Source organism: Mesitornis unicolor, unplaced genomic scaffold (assembly GCF_000695765.1).
Source record: "Mesitornis unicolor isolate BGI_N332 unplaced genomic scaffold, ASM69576v1 scaffold4973, whole genome shotgun sequence".
Classification (NCBI taxonomy): Eukaryota; Metazoa; Chordata; class Aves; order Mesitornithiformes; family Mesitornithidae; genus Mesitornis; species Mesitornis unicolor.
Window position 1 is genome coordinate 1644 of NW_010176657.1, and position 10277 is coordinate 11920.

The 10277-nt window shown below is 49.8% G+C and overlaps 1 protein-coding gene across 1 annotated transcript in view; it reads right to left on the minus strand.

The window, feature by feature from the left end:
- Positions 1 to 975: 975 nt before the first annotated feature.
- Positions 976 to 10277, minus strand: part of TTC28 (tetratricopeptide repeat domain 28) — a gene marked incomplete at its 5' end in the record, with an annotated part of 56726 nt that continues 47424 nt past the window's right edge. Inside the window, 8 exons of the mRNA XM_010181796.1 lie at positions 976 to 2600; positions 3084 to 3191; positions 3962 to 4091; positions 4899 to 4922; positions 7004 to 7080; positions 7490 to 7721; positions 8724 to 8848; positions 9885 to 10277. The exon at positions 9885 to 10277 is cut by the window's right edge and continues 352 nt beyond it. Coding sequence (XP_010180098.1) covers positions 976 to 2600; positions 3084 to 3191; positions 3962 to 4091; positions 4899 to 4922; positions 7004 to 7080; positions 7490 to 7721; positions 8724 to 8848; positions 9885 to 10277 — 2714 coding nt within the window. The remainder of the gene's footprint in view (positions 2601 to 3083; positions 3192 to 3961; positions 4092 to 4898; positions 4923 to 7003; positions 7081 to 7489; positions 7722 to 8723; positions 8849 to 9884) is intronic.

A 10277-nucleotide genomic window follows, 5' to 3' on the forward strand; every position in this document is an offset into this window, starting at 1 on the left:
ATACACTGATGTCGCATTCCAGCCTGCTGTGGAGCTGTAAAATGATCTGAGCTTCAGTGTCTGCAACCCTTTTCTGTGCACACTCAGCAGACAGAAGACATCTGTGCTACCCAGATACTTGCCAAGATGGAAACTTCACCACCGTAACGCTGTGTGCCAGAAAGCTCAGAGCATTCACTAAAACCAGACCTTGTCTCTCTGACACGCACTCGCTACCTCACGCTGAGGCTCACCTTGCTCGATATGCCCCAAACTTTCTGTCTTGAGCAGCCCAACCAGTAAAATAGCACCTGAAAGGTTTCCCTCCAGAAAAGAGTTACCCGGAGATGCAGGTTTTAGAATGGGGCACCTCGGTCCTCTTGGCTTTGCTTCACCAGCCTCTACATGATGCAAGAGAACTGCCAGCCTCACACCGCTGTGGAGTTTTATTGCCAGCGATTCCTCATGTTTGGCTAACTTGGCAGAGGTATCTAGAGCTGTGTTACCTTGTCCTCTCTGTCAGCCTTTGAAAGCAATCAAAGAAATGGCTTGAACTTCTCCAGGCAGAAACTCGCGCGTGCTTTTCTCTGTGGTACACAGAAAGTTCTGTGGACGCCCCTCACCTCCCTCTCCAATCCCTGATATGTATAATTTCTGTATAAAAAGCCAGCTGTAAAACCTCTTGTTAGGTTAAGAAATACAAGTAGGTGGCGTAAAAGCTCGTATTTTATGAACAGACAACGAGATTCATCGGACCTGTTGCTGCAAATACTGAATGCTACATAGAACCTGTTACGGAGTGAGTCTGGCCAAAGTCCGGGTAAGGGGAACGAAAACCCATCACTGTGAGGCCCGCGTCCCTGCAGGGTGACAGACAGGGCCAACGGTGGGCACGACCACGGCCGCTTAGCTAACGGTTCTGTGTTGATAAAGGCAAGTGGGCAGAAGCAAATACTTTTACAAGATGGGAAGTCATCAGCTGGTGCTCGAGACGGTTCAACATTTGGAGGAAGGAAAAAATCTTCCCGGCGACAAAAACTTATAACCGTTCCCAGACGGCAGCCTCAAGGGGCGCGCGGTTCCTGGGGCGCTGCTGGACGGCGGAGGGTGAGTCGATGTCACCGCGTTCGCGGTTTCAGGGCGCCTGTGTCCGTTTGGAGGGTTCTTTAGTGGAGAAGCGAGGCGTTGCTCGATAGACAGGTCCTTCAGTTCCAGCTTATCCACGCTTTCTTCTTTGTTGTGCCGCGGAGATAAATTGAGCAAGCTGAGGACGTCTTTCTTTGAAGTCATTGTTCCGGGAGCTCCTCGGAGAATCTTGATGGGGCCGGTGGAGTGATGGGGACTGCTCTGCCAGAACATCTTCAAGTTGTGGATTGCCTGCACCTTTTCGTCGATGGCAGCCATTTTTAATTTGTCTATGTCTGGGGCATCGGCTGGACTGGAGCGAGCAGACCCAGCTGAGGAGTAAGACAGGGCAGGAGAGGGAGTGCTGCCACCAGGAGACTGATGGCCTGAGCTCGGAGAGATATTTCTGGGTGATTTTGAGATATGAGCGCTGTAGGGAGAGCTGGGGTATTTCAGTTTAAAGTGGGGCTGCTCAGTCAGGGACCCATGCGAATCAAGGCTTGGAGATGGCTGCCCGCTGTACTGGCCTGTGCCTTCTTTGTTCGACATCTCCGACGTCGTAGGGCTGTTATAGCCAGAGCTCACTTTCTGAAGGGATGAACTCCTCGTTGGAGGCTTTGGTTTCATGGCAAGAGGTGAAGCCTGGTTCTTCTGACTGGAGCTGACCGGGCGGCTGAAGGCGCTGGTCTCTGAAGACCTGAACGCAGACACGCCTGCTGGGGTGGAAGCGCCCTCATCCGAATTGTTGCTCTTGCTTACTTGGCTGCTGCTTCTCTGCAAACGCTCCACAGCAATGAGGTGACTCTGAGTTTCCTCCAGAATTTTCTGCGCCAACTCTTGCGGATCAAGCTTTGGATTCGTGTCCTCCTGGGATTTGACAGTGCTGTCAGTCTCAGTGCTAGACTGGTCAGATTCCCCAGTATCAGAACTCGCAAGTTTCCCAACTTTTTGGAAAGGTGAATTTGGACTGGGAATAAGAGTCATTTTAATGGGAGAATGTGGGGTACTTACGCTCCCTTGAGAGTTGACAGACTCTTTAACACCCCCAGCCTGACCAGTTTTGGGCTGTTTGTGATCAGGGGAAAACCTTGGCTTTACGTTTTCTTGGTAACTGGCCAAAGGCTCGTTGCTGATGATAGAAAACCCTTCATACTCTTCCTCATCCTTACTGGCTACAGTGCTGGTTTGCGGTGACAGCTGGCTCTGCCCTGCAGACCGGTGTGGGTAGATGTTCTTGGGCCTCTCGTAGTCCTGGCGTCCTCTGTGTCCCACACTGTCCGGCGCGCTCTCCGGCTTGGAAACAAAACTCATGGAAGAAGCAATGGAGCTCAGGCTATAGACAGAAATAGCGTCTGAGGCAATGCTGTCTGGACAAGTAGGAGAGAACGGAGGGTTTTGGTACTGGGGTACAGGGTTGGAAACAGACTGAGCAGAAGCCAGGGACTCTAGCGATGAGGAACTGTCCAGGCTAAGGCGCTTGGGCAGCTCTGTAGAATCTAAAATAGAAACAGAAAACAGGTACAGACATGCCCCTAGAAACACAGTAAAAACCAAACAAAACCAAGTCATGTTCTGATCACAATTAAGAGGAAATGCTACAAATCATGCACTTGGACTCTGTGCTACTTCACAAAACCCAGCTACTCCTTAGGCGAGAAAAAACTGCACAGCCCAGGAAAAGCACAGGCAGAAACCTCAATCCAGATGTCCTAGATGAAACTTTCTGATTAATTCTCATTTTATATCTCAAAACCAAGGGTAAGCTATACATCCTCCAGCTGCCCTCAGCCACATCTGAGTGTCTGTTTCCCGTATTAAAGTAACATTCGCTGCAGCTGCCGTATGACGAATGGTCTGCATGACACGTGATGATGGATGTAACATCTCTGCAGAGGGTAAGAGGGTGAGACTTCAACAGAAGCCATTCTGATCAAATCATCAGATGACAGAGGAGCAAAAACCACTGTAAGTAGCTTTACCAAAAAGTGCCAGCAAGGATTGCAGAGCAAAGTGCATGGTCCTCCTGTTAGCTTGTTTCCCAGTTTTCAGAATCACCTCCTCTTGGCCAACTTCACAAAGGTCAAAACCTGCAGCGGAATATGGGGCAGAAAATCACACCTCACAGAAAGACCCCGTGTCTTCAACAAGCGTCATCTCATTTGTAACACGAACAGACCACAAAGACGTGAGATCCCGCAGCGTCCTGGGATGATGGCTGTTCACCCACAGCGTACAGTTTGTTGGGTTATTTTTAATTGCTATTTAGCACGCCTTCTCCAGCAGGTGTTGGGAGCTTTATGGTGCTGGACTGTGAACACACACACACGAACAAATCACCCGTGCCCAAACTTGACAGACAAAACGCACTCGTCAGTACTTTCTTACTTGCAAATTACGTGGAATCAGCAGGGAATGATGCATTAAGCACATCTCAGGGGACAGCGTCCCACATGGCCCTGCCGTTCATTGTTAATCCAAAGTTTTCTCACAGAAATGGGTCTGAAGAAAAGCACAGACCTTAGAATTTAGCAAATGAGAGCTGGGCTGCAGGAAGCACGACTGCGTGTGAGAAACGATGCCTGGCTTTTATGAGCTCCTCAAGCTCCTCTCGGATGTTTCTTTTTGCAGCGTTGCTGCTTCCCTGCAATGCCCGTTTACAAACTCTAAGCAAGGTCCAAGCCACAATAAAACCTAGTTTGATATTTAGTTCTCACCCATCTTTTCTGCAGGATGCAGCTCTGTGCATGTGAACTGGCAAAGACGCACTGAGCAGTCCGGGATCACGTGCAGAGACAAACAAATCTGAGAGATGCCAGCAACGGTTTTAGGAGGAGAGCAGAAAGAAGCGTTTTCCTACCTAGAGCTGCCAGAAACTCGTGACAGCCAGGCAGCCTCCAGAGCTGGACACTGATGGAAACCTGGATCGGTGCAGAAGAGAAATCTTGTTCCTTCTCGCCTGCCTGAAGTTGAACCAGGACTTGATGCAGCTGAGGATAACAACACAAACATGAGCCATTCCTTGCAAGTCACATCAATGCTTTTCTAACAGTCGCAGCTAAGGAAATGGACTGCAAACATCCCGTTCCCTGCACACTCTCATATTCAGCTGCTACTCCTGAGTGAGATGAAAAGGTCTGGGCAGAGGGACAGTGGCAATGGACAAACCCGAATGGCAGCAAGGGCAGGGACAGACGGGGGTGAGGGTTGGGGGATGTGGCCAGTGGAAACTGAGCAAGAAGGAAGCACAGCAGGAAAATCTGTGAAGTGAAAGACAAGGAAAGAGACACTTCGGGGCTGCTCACAGAAATACACTAAAGGCCATTCCATGACTGAGCCATACTCCTTGTGCAAATCCCAAGAAACTCATTCTCAGCATTTAACTGGGCAGAACAAGTCATACAAAACCACAGAAGACTTTCCTAATACCTCCATGGCCTCCAGGAAGTAAGTTTCTCAACTGTGCCCAAGGGACAGGAGTAGCAAAGTAGACAAAAATAAATGTGTTTATGAAGATCCAACACAAATTAAGGTGCCGGGATCCCATGTAATTCAAAAAATACAGCAGGGCAGGAAGGACGGAGAGTCATTAAGCAGGGACCAGCTAACCTCAAGACCACCCATCTCTTACAGCCCACAAGAGCTTGCGCAGTCTTTTTTCCACAGTAGCACTACGGAGCAAATCCCAGCCCCAAAATTGGGTTGAAGATGCTACGCAGTGCAGGGAAATGGGTCTGCAGTGACCAGGGCATTTCACCCTGCACAGCAGCATCATCCCCAGCACATGTAATACTCACCATTCCCACCACATTTTTAACAGCCTTCGGGCAGCAGATAACAAGAAAGGAAGAGAGAGGAGAAAAGAAAGAGAGAACAGAGGTTATTCTGTGCTACAAAATGCCTGTGAGAGGGGACCCGGCAGTGACACATCCACATGCAAACCGGCATCCTGACTGCAAGATGCTCTAATCCAGAGAAAGACGGGAGCAACGGGAATGGCCTGAGCTGTGATCAGGAGTCCAACAGCGTGGGAACAGGCAGCTGGAATTTGGGAGCGCCCAGCTCATTGCAGTCAGCTCAGACACTTCGCAGGCAGACGCTCAGGCCAGCCCATGTTCTGGCAGGAGGCTGGACACGAAACAAGCCCTTCTCTTGTTTTCTCTGGGATACGTTACTGGCACTTAATGCAGTCAGCAGTCCCTAACTTTTCCTCGCACAGGTGGCAGTACCAAAGTTCTCTCTTTTGTGGTTCCTGCCTTCTGTTTTGTACTAAAAATAGGCACTTTCTATGCAGAGCAAAAGATCAGGCTCCCTGCCTTGCTGCTTCACTAATGCCAAGACCACCTGCTCCGTTACGGCACCTATCACCCATATGGAAAACCAGTAACCACCACATCCTGACTGGGCTGTCAGTCACTGCCCTTCAGTTATGAACAAAGTCTTCTCTCCTTCGGGACAGGCAGAGCCTTCGCTGCTCCCCCACTGAGCTGCTGAGAGGAAGGAGGGGGGAAAAACAAGTAACCACAGAGGAAGGGAGAACTAAGCTGAAAAACCTAACTTGAAACTGGATAGACTCTTGTGCAAAGGGAAATTCTGCCTGGGGTTTGGGATACAGAAGAACATTTGCAAAAACAATGCAACGCCCCTGCCAATCCTTATTGCATGGGGCGGCTGAGGAAATGGCGAGTGCATCTTTTGTTAGTTGTGTAGTGCCATCTGAAATGTCCTTCCTTGGGCGATTCAGTTATGTGAGGCAAGAAGACAATCGTGCAGTAATCTCATGGACACTGTAACTTTGTCTTCTCCTCATCACATCCTTCTGCTCCGGGCCTCCCTCTGGTGGCAGTGAGGAAAAAACAATCCTGCTGCTCAACCACGCAAGTCTTGGGCACTGACAAAAGAGCCAAGAAAAGAAACCAAAATGCCATGAAGGAGCAGCCATTACAAATACCCCATGTGCTACTGGAGATCATAGCAAGAAACCCTTTCCTTGAAGCAGGCTCAGTCCAACGGATCGACAAAACAGGCTTCCTCCTGGGTAACAGCAAAGCTTGTGCTCTTATTTTGCATTTTGTGCAGGGAGGCAACATGACAGAGCGAAGGGAAACCCTCTGAAGCTGCACAGAGGTGATCCCAGACACCCACCATGGTACTTCCCTTTTGCATAGGGAAAGGGGAAAAGAAAGTGAGCCATACGCCCGTTGACTATGTGCAGTGCATTCGTTTACTAAAGCAGGCAAACGATCAAGATAAACCTCATTAGAGGAGCCATCAGGACAGTGAGAAACACGTAGTGGAAAGCCAGCTGGGCTGGTGGCACAGAGAAGGGTTAGGTTAGGCATGCCAGAAAGACTGGGGAGAGGGAGGAATGTGAAGGAGATTGGGGGGAGTGGGGAGAGTCCCATAGCCACAGGTGGCCCTGCCTTTTCTTAACAACCCTGGACACTTTCAGCAGAGCTGTGAGCACCCACGCCAGGAGACGCATGGGCTCAGTAAGTTTTCTGACAGACCTTGCATTGTTCAAAGTCAACTGCACCTTGGGACTTTGGTCAAGACCAGCCACCATGGGCCCTAGACGGGATGGCCAAACAGCCACCAGTGGTTCTGCCACTGATTTCCCATCGTTTGCTTCCCTCTCGCTGCAGTAGGTATCACGTTTTCACTTCTGCCACTGAACAGGGAGACCCAGGGCCATGCAGAGCAGTAACATACCTGCCTTTTTTTCTTCTGGACACACACGTTCACTCACACAAACAGGTAAGTTTAGTATTTCAACCCTGAAGTCTCATAGCAAGCTCTGGGTCAATAAACCAGGGCATAAACCACTCCGTGCATTTCTGAATGTACTGACCTGGGAAGAACCATTGGGAAACTGGTACTGGAGGAAGGCCTCCCAACTCACCCTGTTGATCAGCTGCTCTCCTGTCTCTGAAGCTGTGATCAGTTTACAAAGTGCCTGAAGTGCAGGGTTAGGCAAACCTGAAAATCATCAACAGAAACACGGATTGTTCAGTATCCGTTTCTTGACTGCTTGAAATGCAACAACTTGAACACAACACAAACTCAACCAGTTCCTAAAACCTCTCCCCTACACCACTGAACGGTTCTGGAAGCAGCAGAAATTTCCAGAAAGCAAAAGGTTTTCCCACTTTGCATCTGATCACCCATTTTCTGACTGAGAGCTGGGAGAAACGAACAGCCACGTCACGCTTCTCAGATACCGCACCCAGCAGTAAACGATTCCCAAAAACCTTCAGCAAAGATTTGCTTCTAGGACTTCTACCCTGTTAAATACTTTTATTTCATTGGTGTAAAACATCACATCAAAGAAAGGCAGGGAAAGGTCGATGTCTGCTTGGACAGAGCCCCGAGCTGGCTGGTGTCTCACCTAGGAGGGACTGTATGGTGGTGCTGCACTGCTGCAGCCGGTCACCGGGGTCCGAGGTGGGGAAGAACACCGCTGCTGGGAGCCCGCTGGCCGGAGGGTCCAACCGAAACCCCACCGCGGTGAGCAGCGCCTGCCAGCCCGGAATGCCACCAACTTTGTTCTCCACGCTTTGCTGGGAGGTGTACATGGAGTTGTGCTGCCCGTTCTGGATTCGCTGCAATGATTTCTCCACCTTTGGGGAAAATACGGCATTAGCTTACTTCATAAGAGACTTTTACCAACTGCCTCTTTTTAGACAGTGGAGAGGCAGGAACAGCAGGTCGAGACAGCAAAGCCAATGGTGAACCTGGCCCATCTTGCACAGAAGGATGTTAGTGCCCTCGAACACAGAGGCTTCAGTGACTCAGCACTCAGAGCTGTAAAATCACCATGGTGAGTGTCAATATTCTCTGGGATGCTGGGGAAATTAAGCACCAGTTTGACAGCGACAGTTTCCTATAGAGCTGGCAGCTGCGCTTCTCCCCAAAAGACGACTCATGCTCGGGATCCAGCCTCTTGTGTACGCTGCTTATTACCAGCAAGAGTCTGCAGCTATCTGGTAAACAGTAAAGAGATGTGTGTCCACAAAACCCAGCTGCTGGGATGACCAGCAATACCCACAGGTTTCCATCATCCTACGGACACTCCACACTCCACTGGGACCACACAAGACACATTGGAAAGAGAAGTATTAAAAGTTGTGAGAGATTATTCGAGCCATCTGGCAGCTTGGCCTGAGTCCTGCTGCTCCCCACAACAGGCTGCTGGCACATATGGGGACAGCAGAGCCTCTTATCTCCCCCGTATGCGGTGACAGCAGCCGCTGTGCTCTGCGTCTCCATGACTGCAATGTTCACAGCTATTTTCTTGTAGAAACAATTAAACTCGATGATTACCTCATTTTTGAGGCAGAGACCCAATTCTACAGCTAAGGGAGGATCTTGTCACAGTACAGTGTAAGACTTGGCCTACTTTGCTCTGGACACCCCATCGGGCATCCCACTGACCCAGAGTTTTCACAAGAGATGACCTTATGGCAAGGGTTGAAGGTATATATGTGAGTGGCTACACGTCAGGGTGTTTCTCTTCCCATTCATCCCATACAGATGAATACCCACAGGTAACATTATCCCAGTACGTGGGCTGCAACACCGCTCCCTTGCCCGCTGGGTTGGTCGTGTTCCCTTTCTCTTACCAGATGCAGGAGGACACGCAGAGCATCTCGTGCCCTTTCAGGGTGCTGCAGAATCTCAGTCAGGGCCTGTCCTACCAGCGAGGAAGGGCTGTTCAGCTTCATATCGCTCCCAATAAGCATGAAGCCTGCAGCGTTCACAATAAGAGACAATCAATCTCCTTTTGTTATAGAAAATGTTCAAAACAGACGCAGACACCCTCTGCCCTCTCAGACAGTCGACTGCGCCCTGCAGAGTGATGATCTTTTCCCAGAGGAGCTCCCAGTCCCATAGACTGAACTTAGAGAAAGCTTCTAGATGCTTCTTACTGTCCTCCTCTATCAAATCAATAGTGGTTTTCTGTTCAAGCAAGCGGAAAAACACTGTATTGCAGCTAAAGTTGTCCTAGCACGCTCCATGTCTCCTGTACAGCAGTGGAAATCAATAGGTGCTAAACAGTGCTCGCAAAAACAGAGCTCAGAAAACCAAGAGCTTTTCCTCTTGGTCAGATAAAAAAATGCAGGTTATCTGTACATACCCCTGTAACAACACTGCGGAACCCCAAGACGTTGTCTTTCTGCATCTCAACTCTCTCATCTAATTGAGAGGGACCAAGCACCAGCACCGCATCCCGGAGCTTAACTCTGCTGAGAAATTCCCAGTGGAAACAAGGGAAACCCTTCTCCTGAAAGGGCCAGAGGAGTCACCTGCAAAGTTTATGTCCCAGAAATGACAGCTGCTGGTTGCTGCTGTAACTTACACAAGTACCACTGCTGCCTCCTTGCAGGAGTTTCACTAAATCTGCAGTGAGAAGGTTCTGCAAATTTGCTCCAGCTGACTCCACCCCAAGTACACAGGAAACACAGATTTCAAACACAGGAACAAGCTATTGTGTTGCACATTATTTCTTTCCAGGGTGTGAGGAAACACGCTTCACCTCACAATTGCTTTAAACTGTACCAAATTCATAACCCACTTACTATACACTGATGTTTTCCACGACACTGACACTCGGCCACACTCACCTGAATCAGGGTCTGAAACACAGGGGCTGAATGAGCACAGGGCACGTGGCTGCTCTCAAACACCTGCTAGCCCCACTCCTTGCTTAAACTCTCACAATTTGACATAAAAACACTTCCTCGAAACCCCATCTTGTTTGTCAAAAAGCAGATTCCTCCTACCTGCCCAGTTGGACGGATGGGAGAACTGCTTGCTGCTCTGCACGGTTTTCATCGCTTCTCCAAGGGCTGCGCTGGCTTTCATCCCATTTAAGAGGGAGGAGTAGAAGGCATGCACAAACATCTTGGAAGCAGCCACAGGAACGGGCCAGAGCGACACGAGGACGCACTGAGCCCCAGCAGCCAGGAACGCTCTCGTCAAGCCAATGACTCCATCGGCAGTGACTTTGCTGTTGGACTCTTGGTAAGAGCCAAGAACCACCAATTTGACAGGCAGCCGCAGATCCAGGACGTCAGCGGCTGTGAGCAGAAACTCCTGGAGAGGAGGGCAGTCTGAGATGCTCTCCACATCACTGGCGTCATCCTGCATCCGAAGGGACTCTGGGATCGTGTAGG